General features: G+C 32.4%; 3 protein-coding genes across 4 annotated transcripts; 1 reads left to right on the top strand and 2 right to left on the bottom strand.

Moving 5' to 3' along the window:
* Positions 1-766: 766 nt before the first annotated feature.
* Positions 767-1,839, bottom strand: LOC132253840 (uncharacterized). Its single transcript, XM_059737089.1, has 2 exons — positions 1,481-1,839; positions 767-1,348 (listed from the first exon to the last, which is right to left on the bottom strand). Exons 1-2 carry the CDS (start codon positions 1,520-1,522, stop codon positions 767-769), a joined length of 624 nt encoding a protein of 207 aa, XP_059593072.1. The 5' UTR covers positions 1,523-1,839.
* A 267-nt stretch (positions 1,840-2,106) lies between these two features.
* Positions 2,107-5,978, bottom strand: LOC100253062 (uncharacterized). Its single transcript, XM_059737091.1, has 4 exons — positions 5,820-5,978; positions 3,742-3,801; positions 2,584-2,812; positions 2,107-2,477 (listed from the first exon to the last, which is right to left on the bottom strand). The coding sequence occupies exons 1-4, from the start codon at positions 5,976-5,978 to the stop codon at positions 2,107-2,109; spliced, it is 819 nt and encodes a 272-aa protein (XP_059593074.1).
* A 6,967-nt stretch (positions 5,979-12,945) lies between these two features.
* LOC104879355 (ankyrin repeat-containing protein At5g02620) lies at positions 12,946-16,759 on the top strand. Of its 2 annotated transcripts, none has more exons than XM_059737012.1 (4): positions 12,946-13,426; positions 13,974-14,610; positions 14,744-15,285; positions 15,833-16,759. In XM_059737012.1, exons 1-4 carry the CDS (start codon positions 13,130-13,132, stop codon positions 16,424-16,426), a joined length of 2,070 nt encoding a protein of 689 aa, XP_059592995.1. In that variant the 5' UTR covers positions 12,946-13,129; the 3' UTR covers positions 16,427-16,759. The 2 variants fall into 2 exon arrangements, with proteins under 2 accessions (XP_059592995.1, XP_059592996.1); XM_059737013.1 differs by having other exon boundaries at positions 13,974-14,469.
* Positions 16,760-19,373: the final 2,614 nt, after the last annotated feature.

Genomic DNA, 19,373 nt, shown 5'->3' on the forward strand with positions numbered 1-19,373 from the left:
TTTGAATGAACTAAGATGATATGGAGGCTGCCATTACAGTGCACTGCCCTCTGAATAACCACTCATTTATCTGCAATGAAACATGCAGAATTCATACATATATGCTATGATCAATGTAGAGATACATGAGCAAAAAGGACTAGATAAAAATGTAAAAACGGGTATCAAAACTAAGGTAAAAGTAGTTGCAGATTTGATTATCCTTAAGTTGGTTTACACAACTTCTAACAGCAGCTAGCCACTGAAATTAGCCAACTGTACAGAGTGCCACTCCACAACCCCATTATGCTATCTATGCAAAAAATATCACCTTAACCACCTGAGGCAATCAAACTGAACTCTGTGCTCTGTTCGGTAGCTGCAAAAACGTAGATAATAAGAGAAATCAATGAAAGAAGTCCAGAATTTGAAATTTAATTTGTAAATTATTGAAAACTCAAGAAACAACAAGCTGGTCTAAACAAAAAAAATGCATAATTTCCTCAAATTTTCAGCTAACGAAACAAAGGAATAATTGAATAACATGTTGAAAAGATAGATGAATAAAAAAAAAATTCCATAACAAAGGAATAAAAAGAAGTCTCCATAACAAACAAATAAAAAGAAGCCCTTATAGCAAATGAATAAAAGAAGTCTTCATAATTCTAAAAATATAATAGATCAATTTCTAATAGTCAACTATCATCCTTGAGTTTTGATATCAAAACTTCACGTATAGCCCCAAAACAAAAGTAAAACTAAAAATAAAAATAATCTCCTTCTCAAATTAGGCATCAAAAAGAGTAGGTCCAAATTTAACTGACAACCAAAGCTTACGTCTATCAATTGGACAAGCAAGGAAGGCTCGAGCTGCACTCACATCACTAGTAAGAGCTTGATATGCTTTCATATGAGATACATCACTCATGCCTCCAATCTTAGCAATCTCTTCAAACAATTGCTCTTCTGTATAATTTTGAGGGTTGCTTCTATCAAAAGCCGCAACAACTGCATCCATTCCAACTCTAATTGACCTTAATTTTTCACTTACAATGTCAGCATATTTTTCTTTTCGCTTTTTTGTTTCCTTGTTTGACTTTGGTGCAGAAACAGATGCATCTGCAGATGAGAAAGATGTCTCAGTTGTTGCTTCATTTTCAACATAAGAAAATGTTTCATCTCTGATCCCATGTTGTGATGATCCTAATGGATTTGTGCCATCCAAATTTTGTTCCTGGGCCCAACGAAGTTGTCTTTCTTTTGCACCTACAGCAAGACTTCCTGTTGCTCGATCTTTTCCAAGAAGAATGGACAACTTATCATAATTTCTAATAGGTTTGTATCTGAGCTGAGATGCTCCTGGGTGTGCCTTTTAACATCAGAAAAAACAAATATTAACAAAACTCAAGTTCAATTGTGATAATGTCTATTAGAAATTTATAGCTCTACATTACATGCAAAATTTTTATTTCTAATAACTCAAAAATAATAATTAACTCACCTTAGTGTAAGTAGTCCATACTTTTGTGGTAGCTTCGATCATTTGAGTTGATTCATTGAAACCAAATCCACTACCATTTTGTAAAACTTCTTGAGCAGTATAAAAGTTTTTTTTTTTTTTTAGTTTTCATTCTATTTTTTATGTGCTCAGAGTTACAACTCAATTCAAAATTTTCCCCAATTTCTCGCGCAACTGTTGTATAAGTTGTCTTGGTGAAGACTCCTCCTATCTTTTGCCCTTTATACATTTGCTCCATTAATCGATCAACCAAAAAGTTGTCCATTTCATCAATCCAAGTCAAGTTTCTTTTTTCACTTACACTTTTGTGTACTTCAAAGCCTTCACTATGTTCCATCTGAAATAATATATATATATATATATATATATATAGATATATATGTTTAAAATGAAAAGTCAAGAGGAGGAGATATAATAATAACTTCATTGTAACTCATTCAAAGTGTGATTTTAACTAGAGGAGTTATAGTTCTAAATACAATCATCGTACTTAATATGAAACAAAAAAAACTATATAAGAAAAGAACCATAAAAAAAAAAATGACTCATCAACGGTTTCTATTGTAATCTTTCCACATATCCATGGCTATTTTCTCCCTTAAGATTTCTCATTCCTTGCATTTTTCAGCTAAACTCAAGACCATTGATTCAAACTCCGCTTCTTCGCTGAAAAGCTCTCTATCGACCTCTGCTATTAATCTTTCATTTGGATCAACACCCATGAGATAGTTATGGAGGATACAACAAGCTAGTATAATATCAGATTGTGTGTCAACAGGGTAATGTGGCTCCGTCCCACTAGCTATTATTGGAAACCTTTTCTTCAAAACACCAAATGCCCTTTCAATTGCATTTCTCAAGGATGAGTGTCGAAGGTTGAAAACCTCTCGAGCATTTTCTGGTTGATGAACACTATACTCTTTTAAATGGTAACGAGTGTTTCTATATGGGGTAAGAAATCCAATTTTTAGCTGAAAATCTGCATCAGCCAAATAATATTTACCTAAGAAGCATAGACAAAGGATCTTTGTTATTAGTAACAGTCACTTGAGCTAATAAATTATTATCTAATCACCAATAATCACCTTGTGGAACAATCAATTTATCAAAATCTCTCATTAATGCATTATCTAGGATTCTCGAGTCTGACGCAGATCCTTCCCAACCAGGTAAAACATATGTGAACTTCAAGTCAAAGGAACATGCTGCTAAAACATTTTGTGTTGGATAGTACTTTCGCCCTCGATACCTTTGTACAACATCATTTGACACTTTTACACGAAAATGGGACCCATCAATCGCCCCTATGCAATCCTATAAAGAAACAAAATTATTAATTTATTTTGAAATATAAATAATATTCTAATGATGTTTATTAGATAAGTAAGTTTACCTTAAAGTAAGGCCAAAATTTGGTATTGTCCTTGATTTCTTGAGGGCACTTTAATCCATTAGGCTGCTTTAAGAAGACATCATCTAAAGATATTATAGCTCTAAGAACTTGATGAAAGTGACGACTAACAGTTTCACTAGAAAGCTTGAAATAAAATTTCATAGTTCTATTCCTTAAATTATGACCAACAATATGAAGGAATTTGGCAACTTGTTCTTCTACATTACTATGTGCACTATTTCTAAGACGACCTGTTCCCCGAAGAATGTTTACTAGTCTTGCGAATGCATTCTTTCCCATACGTAGTTGATTATAACAATCTTCATTATCCATTAGTGTAAGTCTTTCCATCAAAGCATGTCGTTCATAATCTCCTTCATTAGAGATTGATCTCTCCAAATAGTTTGAGCGATGATATACTGAAACAAGAATTGCCGCATATGCAGCATACATAGCTACACAAGTTGCAGCTCATCTTCTAAGTCTTTGCCACTCTTCATTATAAGTCTACATGATAGCAAAGTAAGAGGAATGATTTAGTAAAGTCATTATTTAGTCTTGAAATATGATAGTTAAATTAACTTAATCTAAGATTGATTATGACTATTTATGATAGTTAAATTAATGACAAGTTACCACTTCTTGAAATGGTAAAACAGACCTTACTAGAGTTGAAATGTCTAGTTTAAAACATGATAACAAAATGAAACTCTTTCTAAGTTCATTATTCAGTCTAAAATTTGCATGATTACTTAAGAATACTTGGTCTTCCACTTGGTTTTGGGATGAATGAAGGAGAGTAGAGTATTAAGAAGAAGATGATGAATGAATGAGAAAGAAATGAACTTACCTGAAATCCTTCAGCTGCCAAAGGGTCACTCGGATTTTTATCAGGATGAACTCGCTTTGCCTGCACAAATAATAGAAAAGTAAATTAGGTAAAAAGAAATGGAAAACCCATACACTATTTTAGTTCAAATGAATCTCTATTTTAGTTCAAATGCAACAAATGGGATCATCATTGAGGTTCCTTTGATACACTATTTTAGTTCAAATGCATATTGAATTTGTGTATCAAGTGACATGCAAGCTTTTGAATAAGTTGCCTTCAACTTGTTTGCTTTTCTGAAAACAAGGGAGCATGAACCATATATATGGAAATTCTAGCATGCATAACTTAAAGTTTCTGGTTTCAAGTTGATGAATTTTCCCTCTTTAGTGGTGTTCTTATCTCTTTCTAATCTGTGTGATGCAACTGTTTTACAGGGTACATCATATGAAAATATGACTATTATTGTTCAGAATTATGTGCAGAGCTTGATGTCCAAGTATCCTTATTGGAATAGGACCCTGGGTGCTGATCACTTTTTTTTTTTTACTTGCCATGATATTGGCGTGAGGGCAACTGAAGGAGTTCCACTACTTGTAAAAAACTCAATTCGAGTTGTGTGTTCACCAAGTTATGATGTTGGATTTATTCCGCACAAGGATGTTGCCCTCCCTCAAGTCTTGCAGCCATTTGCTCTCCCAACTGGAGGAAGGGACATAAAGAACAGGTTACCAACTCTGCATTTCATCTAAGTTTTTTGAATTCATGGAATTCTTGATTCAGGAATTTTTCATTGACCACAGAAAACCTTATGGATTACTCTGTGAAGTTCATCTTATTTGCTCCTTGTCTAATAAACTCTACCAATGAATTCCAAGTTCCATTGGAGCACCTACCATCTCTTTATTTGATAATGCTTCTTACATGTTACTCATTGTTGAGGTTTCCCTGTTATTAATCAATGGCAACTTATTATGTTATTCCTAGTTATTAGAATTGGACTGGCAGTCTATCCAATTTGATGGCCATGTCTGCTGAATTAGTTTTGCATGGTTGACTGAGTTGACTTAACCTGGTAGCAAAGTAGCAGAATGTTAAAAGCTTCAAAAAATTTTAAAATAAGGTTTTTTCTTTTTTAATAGAAATAAAAATGTATTAAATGTGACAAGAAATACATGAGAAGGATTAAGATCCTCCCCAAAAATACAAAAAGTGATAAAAAAAAAAATATATGATTGAACCCTGGAGACCTCTATGTTGGAATGCTACCACATGGGAATATACAAGTAAAGCATCTCATCAATCCATAAGGTTCATCTCATATCCTTCGAATAGACACCTAATCAATGTCCCTCTCCTTGCTATCCATGCCATTTTGTTCTACACAGGGAGTTCCAATCAAGCTATCCCACCTTCAAGCCCAATTCCCATTTGAAAACACAACCCCAATTATAGCATATCCCACCTTCAAGCCCCCCACAAACCAAAAGACAGGACAGGTTTATCCCTAGATACCAGAAAGGCTCCATAAGGTTCATCTCATATCCTTCGAATAGACACCTAATCAATGTCCCTCTCCTTGCTATCCATGCCATTTTGCTCTACACAGAGAGCTTAGAAACTGATACTACCAAATTTATTGACTATTTTCAGTTTGTTTTATTATTTAATCTACTGGGTCTGTAATGCAACAAACATCTTAATTTTGTTTTTATGGTAACATTTCTAATTAAGAGAGTAGAAACTGATACTTCTAACAATCCAATGTTAAACCGTCCAAAAATTGATGCCACCAACAATGATATAAAACAATAACCAAGCACTCAGAGGCAACAACAATATACATATATGCAATACACAACTGCAGACCCATTCAACCCAACCAAATTATGAAAAAACCATCAGCTAGTAAACAATAGCAGAACATCAAGGGTAAAAATCAGACCAAATCCAGAAAGCAACAAGCCAGGAAAGTTTAGAAAAATTATGGCGAAATTTAAGAAAGCAACATAGAAACCCAGACAGAGAACCTAAGAGAGAGCGATTACATTGGGTTTCGGGTTTTCAAAGGATGAGGTGGATTGGAGTTCAATTCATACCTGATCTGAAGACATGGATCCGAATACATTCACTGGATTTGAAGAATTCATTTCATCCATGGGAACTCGGGTTCCTGAAAAGGGTGGGTTTTCGGCACTGGAAGGTGGTCGGAGTGATAGTGGTGGCCATTGAAAGGGTCGACGATGGTGAGAAGCCATAGCCACCGATGAAGAGGAAGTTAGAGGTGAAGCCTCGGTGAACAAGAGCCTGATAAAATTTCCCCCCCCCCCCCCCCCCCCCCCCCCCTCCTTTCCCCTTCTCTTTTTCTCTTATTTTCCTCATTATTTTTTAAGGAAAATAATAGGGAAAATATTACAATATTTTCTTTAATATTTTCCATCATATTTTCCATGTCATCCAAACTAAAGAAATCCATTTTCCTCTACATTTTTTTTCCTTTCCTTATCATTTTCCAGGAACCATACATAGCCTAAAAATGAGAAAGATTTCATTTTTTAATAGGAATGCAATATATTTTTATTTAAAAAAATATTGATGTTGAAATGTTATAAAATGTTCTGTTATATATATATACACATAATTTTTTCACTTAGATATAATATCTTAAGATACCATTTTTATTGGATATAATATCAAGAGACATGAAGGTATTTATGTTTTATTTAATCCTATTCAACCAATCAAACTTAGCTTATTTTATTCAATGTTGTTAACCCACCAATCAAATGTAATTTAGGTTCTATTACTTTATACCCAAATTCTTTCACTTTATACCTCATATGTTTTACTACTTGTACCTTGGTCTTATTATTGTTCGCATTCTTATTCAATGGTTAAAATTTTATCATAAACTTTTAGTGGCTTGGATTTGAACTTCAATAGCCACGTATTGATTTGGTAGCTTAGACATTTTTAGATGTTAAAAATCTAAAACAAAAACAAAAATTTAACTAAATGAATTTTAAGAAAAATATGGCCTTTTATCTTAATTTGAAGAAAAGGAATGAAATTGAAAAAGTATAAAATAGAACATTAAATTAAAAGGGAAAAAATATGAAGGATGAAAATAGAAAATAAAATCCATTATCATTTTTCCTAATCTTTCTCTTTGGTATTTAAATAAATAAATAAACCACATTCCTTGATATGATTTGATCCTTTCTTTAATACTTTTTAGGAATAAAAAATATTCTTATTATTTAAAAAATGAATTCAATTGAATCTAAATTCTTAAAATTATGAAGGAAAATGATATGATATTGAATAATTACCATATCAAGCTCAAAATTTGGACTCTAAAATATATGGTTGAATTTGAACTCTTGAATAAAGGTGTGAATATAAAAATTATTTAATCATTATTATTATTATTATTTGTATTTAACCAAGTGATGAATACTCTTTTTGATATGAAATGAAAAAATGTAGAATAGAAAGTGACATTTGTTAAACTGATTTAAGAAATGTTTAGATGCCATCTTCAAAGGAGGCCAAATAATTCCAAGATCCCACCATCCTTTCATCAAACAACTCATATGCATTAAATATCCAAACTTTATACACCATGCACCTACCACCCACGATAAATACCTAACCCATGTAGGCCACTAATTCAACCAATTTCAAATACTCTTTAAGAATTAATCCAATAAATTATATTCAAGAAAAAGGTCATTCCTTAAATAAGAAAAAGAGACATTTTAAATGACATAACCTTTATTAAATGCAAAATGATGGAAAGATTAGGGTCCATCATGTATCAAAAAGGAAACTAATTATAATGTGTCATGTGTATATATATAAATACAATTTATGTCATATTTCTTTATATCATGATCTCATTCTTTTGCTTATTTTATTTTATTTTATTTTATTTATTTCATATTTTTATTTAAAAATCCAAATTTCATTGCATATTTTTAATGACCGAGATTACAAATTTGGTAGGCATTAAATTGATATCCTGTAATTCCCTTTTATTAAATAGATAATAAGACACAATATATAAGATTAAAAGGTGAATCATTTTTAGAAAATATTCAAGATTTTGACACACAAAAATGTCATTCTTGCAGCTCACACTAAGGCCATAATGCAGTTAATTAAATTGATCTACTCTATTATGGTCACTTTAAAAATTATATGCAACCCTGTAATGAAAATTCAATGAAGTTTTTCATTACTATATGGAAAAGGGTTTTAAGGGAATAAAAAAATGAACAAAACTAAATGTCAAGTGGATGATAAAATTATTGGATTTCTCAAAATAAGTGAAGTTTAATTAAATGGATGATAAACTTACTAAAATATAAATTCTTATCAAGTGTAAATATAAATTTATTAAGCAAAAATTATAAAGTCTATGCTTTTATACTCTTTATTAATTTATTTATTTTTATATTACTCTAAAATATTCCACTTTGGGCAAAACATTTTCCTGACCACTCAATTAATATAAAGGAAAGACACAAGTAAAAAATAAATAAGAGACAAAGGAGAAGACTAGAGCGCCTCCTCTCCACCACACAACTAATCAAAGTCTTCCATCATCCGGCCTTTCCACAGTTCTAGGACATGGGCTGACAAAATATATTAGGGAATTTTTCTTGATATTCTATTAATATGACAGAAAAAACATAGAAATTAAAAGAAATAATAAATAAAAAAGAGAACTTTGCTGTGAAGCGGGCCACCTTGCAATCCATATCAATGAGGCGCTTTATTTCACGATAAATCTAAAGAATAAAATTTCAGACTTCTTTCTTTTATCCCAAAGGTTTTTTGAAGTGTTTTGTTATTTTTTAACTTCTTTCTTCCTTAGTATTGCAGAGAACGTTTTTTTAACCTTTTTCTTCTTTATGATTGTCAAGAATGCGTCCTTTTTGGAATATTGTCTAGTATCATAATCAAGTTAATTGAATGGTTATCCCAATCCAGCTTATGATACCATTTTTTCAAGGAAGCGGATATGTCATTTAAAGCTCAAAGATGAGGACTCCTTTTATCTTTGAAGATTTGGGAGAGCTTATGAATAAGGATTATATAGAAGAGGAGATTCTAACATATGCTATTAGAAATGTGTGAAAGAAAGATGTTGAGAGATTGTTTTGTTTTTTATTCAACAAGCAATTGCATAAAGTATTTTTCCTCAAATTTCAAAGGTAACAAAGTCCAAAGAAGCTTGAGATGAATATGAAAACACAACTAACGTATTTATGCTATTGGTTAGTTATAATATATTGAAAGGAGTGAAAATAACATCACCAATTATTGGAGTGGAGATAACATCATCAATTATTGAACGAGAGTAAAAAGCTGACATAACATCACCAATTATTGAAGGAGTGGAGATACCACCAGCTATCATTGATCACTAAAGGATGAAACAATGAGTTAAAAATTGTCGGCCATTAACTCACACTTCCATAGCACACCTCTCATCCACAATGACACAATAAATGGTTAGAACTTGTCGACCAGTACTGATTCACGTGCCAATTTCAAATGCTTTTAACATATCCCATAGATGCTATATTCTAGGAAAGAAATCATTCATCATTCATTGGATTGAAAAAGAAACATTTTAAGCCATGTTACATTCTATTATTGATAACGATATGATAGAATTATTGGGGCCGTTACAATATCAAATCGTTACTTATTGAAAAAAGGGACTTATCATAAGGTGTCACGTGTACAATTTGATCTTAATTCTCACTATGAATCCAATTTGCATTTTATTGTTTTGTATCCTTGTCTTTCTTTTGTATTTAGATACCATTTATTTGTATCGTTTAGATTTCTTACACATTTTTAATGGTTGAATAGGAATGGTGGAGCAGATTTTTTTCGAATATCTATTCCATCCCATTCATAATAAGACAAATTTGAGATAAATATAAATAAGTTTAAGATAAATTTAAGAAATTTTTTTAAAGACCTAAACATGTTCAAATTTAACTTTATCCCACTTCATTCGAGTTATATATAATATTATATATATATAAATTCATTTATTAATTATGTAATGTATATAAAATATTACTTTTCATAAAAAAATTATAAATTTTATTTATTTTAAATATGATTTAAAATTTTAAAAGTTAAAAATTTTAAAAAATAAAATAAAAAAGGTTAAACGGGTGGTTATGGAAAATTCTTATACTCAGCCCATCCCAATGTGTTTGTTTATTTATTTATTGACAAAGATGAGAATATATAGAGACGGACATAATAGGGTTGGGATGTGGGTAACTTGCCATCCCCAATGACCAAGGTAACAAATTTGGGAGGTATTAAATTGATATACAAGAATTTTCAATCTTTATTTAGGTAATGTTCAAATTTTTTATACATAAAAGTGTTATTATTGTAGTGGAAGGCCACAAAATGCAATTAATAAAAAAATTAAATTGATCCACATTATTATATATGAATAATAGGTTACAATGATTTTAAAATACTATATGGAATTTTGTAATTCAAATTCAATGAAGTTTTTCATTCCTATATAGAAAAAGTTTTAAAGGGAATAAAAAAATCTAAAAAATTAGATGTTAAAACTTATATTACTTAATTTCCATAATTTATGTAATTAATATATATTATTTACATGAGTATAATGATGGAGCTATATACTAATTAGTTATTGACTTATTCTTTATAATTTTTTTCAAGTTATTTTAAAACCAACATAAATATTTTTTAGATATTATTTGTTAGAATTTTCCTAGGTTTATTATTATTATTATTATTGCATTTTCTTTTAAAAGAATATGATGTAGGTTATGTGTTGTGTTGGCATGGATGCATTAATACAAACATATTAAAGGAAGAATACAAAAATAAAAAAACAAACCACACAAAAGGTATATAAGGTTTTAACGTGGTTCGATCAAATATGCCTATCTGTGGGAGAAAATCTTTCCATTATATCCTATGATTCTTCTTCACATCTCTATCCATCTCGTATAGTTTCCATAAGTCCTGTTGCATTTCATAACTTTTTTCTTATGACCTAAAATATATATAAAGATGTCTTTAACAATTTTCCTTATTCTATAAAAAAAAAAATCTAATATTATAATAACATATCAACTTAGAAAACATTTTATACAATATCTTTACAAAAAAAGAAATGTTTACTAATTAGGAATTTGAGATACTTTCCAATAATCTTTACTTTATATCAAATTTTATTAAGTTAATCTTTCATCTCCATATGACAAACTTTTTTGTATCATATCCCCACGAAAAAACAATCAACTTCACCTTCAACTAAAATTATTTCTACAATCCTCTTGTGTGCTTTATTTCCTTTAACTCTTATAGAGATCTTCATCTTGGGTTATGATACTACTTGTTGTGTTAACAAAAACATTAATGCAAACATATTAAAGGAAGAATACAAAAATAAAACAAACCACACAAAAGGTACATGAGGTTTTAACATGATTTGACCAAACATGTCTATATCTATAAATGAGAGAAAATATTTTTATTACACCAAAGAGAATATTGCAAAAGATATAACCAAATATAACTATTTGGTTCCTCAAATATCTCATGTTTCTCCATCCCTTATATCTATCACCTTAAACTACGAGCCTCCTTACTCCACTTGGTATTTTCTCTTTTTCTTTACATTTCTATCCACCTTATAAAAATTTAGAACTATTTCCAACATTATATTTGATTCCTAGAAAATATTAAAGAAAAAAAAATACTAAAGAAATTATTTTATCATATTTGATTATGTTATGGAAAATATTAAATAAAAACAACTATAATTAAAATTAATTACAAACTTGTCCATTTTTTAATTATTTAATATTTATATGAAAAGGTTAAATAAAAATGAGTTTGAAATAATATATAAAAATAAATTTTCTTTCATTTTTTTTCCCTTTCTTTTCCTTTTTTTCGTTTGTTTTTTATTTTTATTTTTATTTTTTTGCCTTGTATTTTCCGTTCGAGCTTTTGGGAAAACAATGATAGCAGAAAGAAGAGAGAAAATAGAAAAGGGAAAAGACACATAAAAATAGAAAATAACTTTATAAAACTTTAAAGAAGAGAGAAGAGAAAATACTTGAGCCAACACAGCCTCTGCACCACGAACTAATCGTCTTCCGACATATTTGATGCTTATCCGTCCTTTACACAGTTCTTATACATGGGCTACCAAAACAAAAAAGGGGATTTTCTATAACCATTCAATTAATGTAAAGGAAAAACACAGAATTTTTTTTCTTTCCCGTAAAAGAAATGAAAAAATATTAAAGAAAAACACAGGAAAGGACATATGAATCTGGATTGCATGGATGTCATCACAAGCATCAAGGAAATTTATTCCTATCAATTTTTTTTCAATTTTTGTATATCACTCATTTAAAAAAAAAAAAATCATTTAAAGAAATTAAATTTTTATTTCCTAAAAAAAGGAAGTGAAAAATGTATATATCATAACATAAAATAACATTAATATATAGTATTATTTAATACAAATAAAATGCTTTTATGATTATTTAACAATATAAAACAATATTTTTTTATTTATAAATTTTAAATATTTTAACAAAAAATGTTATTAACTAATCATAACCTATCTTGTATATAATTCGGTCTTATTGCTTTGAATCGAATTTGTATCATTTTTTTTATGCCTTAACCTCATTCTTTTAAATCTTAACTTCATTTATTTGTATTCTTATGTAATAATTTAGATTTCATCGCATATTTTTAATAATCAAAATTACAATATCGAATAGGTATTGAATTAATACCCTATAATTTCCTTCTATTAAATAGACAACAAGAGATGTATATAAGAGAAGAAAGTGAATTATTTTTAGAGAACATTCAACATTTGACACACAAAATGTCACTATTGCAGCTCACATGAGGGCCATAACGCAGTTAATTAAATACAAAATAAATTAAACCCCTCTGTTATGTATGAATCGTAGGTTGCGGTCATTTTAAAAATTATATGGAATTTTGTAATGAAAATTCAATGTCAGGGGATTTTCCATGATATTTTATGAATATGACAAAAAAATAAATAATAAATAAAGAAGAGACCAGACGTACAACTTTGCTGTGAAGGGACCACCTTGAAAGCTATACCAATGAGGCACTTTATTTCATAACAAATGATCTAAAGAATAAAATTTCAGACTTCATTCTTCCATCCCAAAGGTTTTTTGAAGTGCTCTGTTATTTTTTTAACTTCTTTCTTCGTTACAAATGCAGAGAACCTTCTTTTAACTTCTTTCTTCCTTACGATTGCAGATTGCAGAGAACACATCCTTTTTGGTTTAACGTCTGGTATTATAGTCAAGTTGATCAGATGGTTATCCCAATTCAATCTATCATACCATGTTTTCAAGGAAGTGGATATGATATTTGGAGTTCAAAGATGAGGACTCTTTTTATCTCTGAAGATTTGTGGGAGCTTGTGGATATGGGTTATATAGAAGAGGAGATTTCAAAAAATGCTATTAGAGATGTACGAAAGAAAGATGCTAAAGCATTGTTTCTTATTCAACAAGCAATTGCAGAAAATATTTTTCCTCAAATTTCAAAGGCAACAAAGTCCAAAGAAGCTTGGGATGCTTTACAAATAGAATATCAAAGAACAACTAAGGTATTTGTGTTATTGGTTTGTTATGATATATTGGAGTCTTAGATTTGTTCAAATTAAGGTAAGAGTCCGATGTGTTATTCTAAAAAGGGTTGTGACTTCATATAGGCCTTGTTTTAGTGACTTGGTGGATAATTTATTTAGGAGTTTATTTGAGTTTGATTGCCTATTTAATGGAAATATGATGAATATATTTCAGATCAACTCAATTATACTTCTTTCCTTTCACTCTAAACTCTAATTGCTTTATTATTTTTTAACTTCTCTCTTTTGGGAAAACATCTTTTTTGCATTATCCTTTACAATATATTGACATAATAGATCACTTATATTGACTTCATTTTAGTTCAATTCACCACCGTTTGAGAGGACTAAAGGGCTTAACAAACACTTAAGCTATGCTTAGTTTCAAAGAAAAAAAAATATTAAGCAAAATTATTGTCTCATGTTTGATTTTTTTTTCTTCTACTTTTGTTCTTTATTTTCTTCATTGCATTTCCACCATGGTGCAGAATTGATGAATCTTAACTTGGGTTCTAATTCGAATCAGGTTGCAACTCAAGATGGAGATGGTAGCCAAACTAACATCAAAACCATGGTAGACATTGTGTATGAGGCGGCAGCAATGGGGGACATTAAAATCTTGGAGGAAATTCCGGAGTCTGAATTTGAAGTCCAATTAAGCCCAAAGCATAATACAATACTCCATATCGCAAGCGAATTTGGTCAAACAGATTGTGTGAAATGGATCCTTGAGTTGCCTTCATGTTCATCTCTACTGCAACGCCCTAATATGAATGGGGACACTCCGCTTCACCTTGCAGCAAGGGAAGGACATTTAGAGGTAGTCGAAGCTCTTATAAATACTGCAAAACAACTTCCCTTGGATATTGAAACTAAGACCAGTTCAGAAAAGGTTATGTTAAGGATGACAAACAAGGGGAAAGACACAGCCTTGCATGAGGCAGTGCGATATTGGCATTCTGATGTAGTGAAGTTACTAATTGAGGAGGACCCTGATTTTAGCTATGGTGCTAATGATTCAGGTACGACTCCTCTTTACATGGCTGCGGAGAGAGGATATAGGGACGTGGTGAAAATAATCATAGACAATAGTACTTCACCATCTTACAATGGCTTAATGGGTAGAACGGCCTTGCACGCTGCTGTAATATGCAATAACCAAGGTAGTATGCTTCACAATACCCAAGATTTAATATAATGATTTTTGTTACAAGTGTAGACTCAAAAGGAAAGTGCATTTATTTATTTTGTTCATTTCCTTAATTTTCTCAGACTTTTTTCCTTTATCTGTATCAGAAATAACAAAGATGATACTGGGATGGAAGTCAGATCTCACCAAACAAGTAGATGAGAATGGGTGGTCTCCACTTCACTGTGGTGCAGAGAGAGGTTGTGATCCAACAATAGTGGGTGAATTACTAAATATAGATAAGAGTGTAGCCTACCTTACGATTAAAGATGGGAACAAGACTGCCCTTCATATTGCATCTTTCCACCATCATACTAAAATAGTAGAGGAGATCGTATCTCACTCTCCTGGTTGTCGGGAGCAGGTCGATGACAAGGGCAATAATGCTTTTCACTTTGCCATGATGAAAAAGGGAGATGATGATTATTACATTCATAGTTATTTTAGAAACAAATGGTTAAGAACTAGAGGACTTGTAAATGAGAAAGATGCTCAAGGAAACACACCTCTCCACCTACTCTCTTGTTACCAAATTCGTGATGTTGGGCTCTTATGGAGGCATCAAGTGGATAAGAAGGCATACAACAATGAAAAATTGACAGCTTACGACATGACTTTGAGGGCCAAGGAGAACGTTTCAGCGAAAAGGGTAAGGCTCCCTCATCACCTTGTTACCGTGTAGTGAAAAATGCTCGTTATATCGTGCTTCTCAAACTGCATGTGCTCATTTGAACGAAAATATTTTCATTGAAATACGCAATGTTTTGTTACTTTTAACCATATGATTGGTTTCCTTGAACCTAAACATACCATCCTTTCATCCATAGCCTATCGGTTCACGTTGGGCATAAGACCCAGCACCAGAATTCACCATTATTAGTAAGACTCTTGTTTATCTTACTGTCAAGAGATAATTGCAAAACATCTATTCCAAAACTTATTTATGAGTTAAAAAATGAATTTAATGGATTTATTTAATAATTTATATTGATGTTGAAATTTAAATAAATTTGCACTCAAACATATTATTTTTATTAAAAAGGTTTAGAACAAACAAATAACTTGATTCGATGTATTTTAGTTACACGCATTTTTCACTTATATCAGATTTTCACCAGCAATGAGTGCATGTGAAAAAAATGGATTGATCAATTGAATTAAATTTAAATGTTCCTCTCATCCAATTTCCGAATCAGATCCAAGAGCAGTTCGAGTGGGCTATGCCCGGTAATACATCTATGGCTATGGAGAAGTCAATGAAGAAATTGAAGAAAGAGACAGAAAGCAAAGAGTACAAGGAGAAATACACCTCTGAATTACGAAAACAAGGTGAAACCCATTTGATAGTTTCCGCGCTTATAACAACAGTAACTTTTGCTGCGGGTTTCACCTTGCCCGGTGGTTACAAAGAAGATGATGGCAAGGCAATTTTATCAAAGAAAGCAGCTTTCGGAGCATTTGTTGTGACGGATACCATAGCCATGGTGTCTTCACTATGCGCCGTATTTCTTCACTTTTTTATGACCATGCGCAAAGATGATGAGTTCCTTGAGAAGCACTTGCTTTGGGCTTTTATTTTCACCATGGTTGGGATGGGAGCAATGGCGATCGCTTTCGCAACCGGCTTGTACGTTGTTTTACCGCATTCCTCGGGCCTTTCATTTCTCAGTTGCATCCTCTGTTCTTGCTTTTTCCTCTCCTTTGTTGTTGAATATTGTCAATTTTGGAGAGGTACGATTTCGGACATGGTAGACAAAATAACCTCTTCGCTCAAGAAAAAGAAAGAATAGCCTCTTTGTTTTTGTTTAAGGTCGGTTTGGCAAGCTGAGGATGGGGTTATATAAGAAAAGAAAATGCAGATGTGTAGACTCGGGCTCTCGGATCTTTGGACGAGCTCTTTTATAAGAGGGCAAAGAGAACCGGCTCTACGCTTGCTGATATTGAAAAACAAGAGTCCAAAGCAGGGAAAGTTGAAAGTAGGAGAATCAAACTATATTCTACTTTCTTTTATTTTTACATTGATTTTGTATTGGAATTAGAATTATATTATAAATGTGCATAGAGTATTGAACTGATTTATCTGACCTGAGTGTCAATGGATACAGTTGTGAATATGAATAACATTTTCCTGACCACTCAATTAATATAAAGGAAAGACACAAGTAAAAAATAAATAAGAGACAAAGGAGAAGACTTGAGCGCCTCCTCTCCACCACACAACTAACCAACGTCTTCCATCATATTTGATTCAACGTTGTTATCCGGCCTTTCCACAGTTCTAGGATGTGGGCCTAGCAAAATATACCAGGGAATTTTCCATGATATTCTATTAATATGACAGAAAAAACACAGAAATTAAAAGAAATAATAAATAAAGAAGAGGCCATACGTACAACTTTACTGTGAAGCGGGCCACCTTGCAAGCCATATCAATGAGGCGCTTTATTTCACGATAAATCTAAAGAATAAAATTTCAGACTTCTTTCTTTTATCCCAAAGATTTTTCGAAGTGTTTTGTTATTTTTTAACTTCTTTCTTCCTTACTATTGCAGAGAACGCTTTTTTAACCTTTTTCTTTCTTACGATTGTTAAGATTGCGTCTTTTTTGGATTATTGTTTGGCATCATAGTCAAGTTCATTGAATGGTTATCCAATCCAGCTTATGATACCATTTTTTAAAGGAAGCGGATATGACATTTAAAGCTCAAAGATATGGACTTTTTTTTATCTCTGAACATTTGTGGGAGTTTGTGAATAAGGATTGTATAGAAGAGGAGATTCTAACATATGCTATTAGAAATGTGTGAAAGAAAGATGTTGAGACATTGTTTTATTTTTTATTCAACAAGCAATTGCAGAAAGTATTTTTCCTCAAATTTCGAAGGCAACAAAGTCCAAAGAAGTCTGAGATGAATATGAAAACACAACTAAGGTATTGTAGACCTTCAATTTTGTCATCCTAGCACATGTCCTATTAGATACTGGTTCGATACTTACAGTAGTTCCTTGGTGGCCCATTGTTACTCATACTACTTACCTTTTTTGAGCCACTTCGGAGACTTTGGTTGAAGGATTATCTAACCCCTTATTGTGACCTTTGGCAGCCCTAATTTAGAATTAGGCTTTTCATTCATTTTTAGGATAGTTTTTTAGATGCACTTGGTCCTTTAAGCACCACCCTAGGTCCGCTTAGATTCACCTTGACCCGCTTAGACCCACCTAGGCACCTTCTAGCCCACACAAGCTCACTTTAGATTCACTTAGGCATCTGACCCACCTGTGTTACTGTGGACCCTCACCTGATCCATCGGACCGGCGCGACATCGCTTTTAAAATGAAAAGAAATAATGAAAAAGTTGAGTTTTCCAGTTTTGAAAAACCCGCCCTCGGTGAGGAACGGTGTCGTTTGGAGTCGCCACTTACTTTTTATTTTTGTTTTTAAAATGGGGAAAATTAAGTAAGAACAAAAACCCCTAATGACCCCAGTATGGAAAAAACGGTCTGCGAAAACTAGATTCTGGGTCCAGGGATCAAGTTACCCATTGGGAAGGTACCTCATGCGAGGTAGCACCCCTCTAGGCCCGGAACTCGGTCTCTACTAATGAATTGGGTATGTGGGAGCATATGGGTCAAAGATGAAACCCTAGGCTAAATAGATGTCATGAATCACACAATCCTAGTTGGTATTTGGCATGCATATGAATTCAACCAACCAAAATAATGGGTGCGTACCTGTGGTCCCTAGCCAAGCGCTGCATAAAAGGTTGATAAACACATAACAAACATTCAAGATTAAGCACCATGCATGCATATGATTCAACAATCAAAACCAACGATGCGTACTTGTAGTCCCTAGCCATGTGCTACAGCAGAGGGTGAGTCAATCACGCAACATGTATTCAAAATCAAGCATCCAAGCTTGTGCCAAAAAGGAAGATAGTTGGTTGAAATGAGGTAAGGGACTCCCCAAATGTCATACAAATCGAACTAGACTCATCTAGACCACACCACCCATAACTTCAAAATTGCCCATACTAACTGAAATCAAACACTGACTTAAACCTTCAAGATGGCTCACAAGTACCCTATAGCAAATGGGTTTGAGCCCCAATGGATAAGGGCTCGAAAAATGCCAAAATCGAGGGTTACCTAAAGTCCTCCAGCAGAACAGGTTGAACTAGTTCTCAACTAGTAAAACCTATTGAGAAGAATTCCCAAATTTTTCTAGAAAACTCCTAAATGAGTGAGGATTCAAACAAAAGAAACGGTTCTCAATTCCGAGCCTGGATGAGTGAGAACCAAACAAAGACCGATCAGGTGCTCCTCATGACTGATAGAGTCAGCCAGCCATGGTGCTGAACCGGTTGAACCGGTTTCCAACTGGTCCATCCGGTTGATAAAAAATCCCAAATTCAGTCAAAAAGTTCCTAAGTGATTAAGGAAGCAAACAAAAGAAACGGTTCTCAATTCCGAGCTCGGATGAGTGAGAACCAAACAAAGAAAGGCAGGTGTTCCTCATGGCTGATAGAGGCTTCCAGCTATGGTGCTGAACCGGTTGATAAAAAATACCAAATTTAGTCAGAAAGTTCCTAAGTGATTAAGGAAGCAAACAAAAGAAACGGTTCTCAATTCCGAGCCTGGATGAGTGAGAACCAAACAAAGCCCGATCAGGTGCTCCTCATGACTGATAGAGTCAGCCAGCCATGGTGCTGAACCGGTTGAACCGGTTTCCAACTA

This window comes from Vitis vinifera, chromosome 5 (assembly GCF_030704535.1).
Source record: "Vitis vinifera cultivar Pinot Noir 40024 chromosome 5, ASM3070453v1".
In the NCBI taxonomy this organism is placed as follows: Eukaryota; Viridiplantae; Streptophyta; class Magnoliopsida; order Vitales; family Vitaceae; genus Vitis; species Vitis vinifera.

Excerpts from the sequence above, each read along its gene's own strand:
- LOC132253840 (XM_059737089.1), bottom strand. The coding sequence starts at position 1,522 with ATGATCGAAGCTACCACAAAAGTATGGACTACTTACACTAAG. Across the intron at positions 1,349-1,480 it reads TATGGACTACTTACACTAAG|GCACACCCAGGAGCATCTCA; the intron begins GTGAGTTAATTA and ends TGATGTTAAAAG.
- LOC100253062 (XM_059737091.1), bottom strand. The coding sequence starts at position 5,978 with ATGGCTTCTCACCATCGTCGACCCTTTCAATGGCCACCACTATCACTC. Across the intron at positions 3,802-5,819 it reads GATCCATGTCTTCAGATCAG|GCAAAGCGAGTTCATCCTGA; the intron begins GTATGAATTGAA and ends TTATTTGTGCAG. Across the intron at positions 2,478-2,583 it reads TAAATTGATTGTTCCACAAG|ATTTTCAGCTAAAAATTGGA; the intron begins GTGATTATTGGT and ends TGGCTGATGCAG.
- LOC104879355 (XM_059737012.1), top strand. The coding sequence starts at position 13,130 with ATGGTTATCCCAATTCAATCTATCATACCATGTTTTCAAGGAAGTGGA. Across the intron at positions 13,427-13,973 it reads AATATCAAAGAACAACTAAG|GTTGCAACTCAAGATGGAGA; the intron begins GTATTTGTGTTA and ends AATTCGAATCAG. Across the intron at positions 15,286-15,832 it reads AGAACGTTTCAGCGAAAAGG|ATCCAAGAGCAGTTCGAGTG; the intron begins GTAAGGCTCCCT and ends TTTCCGAATCAG.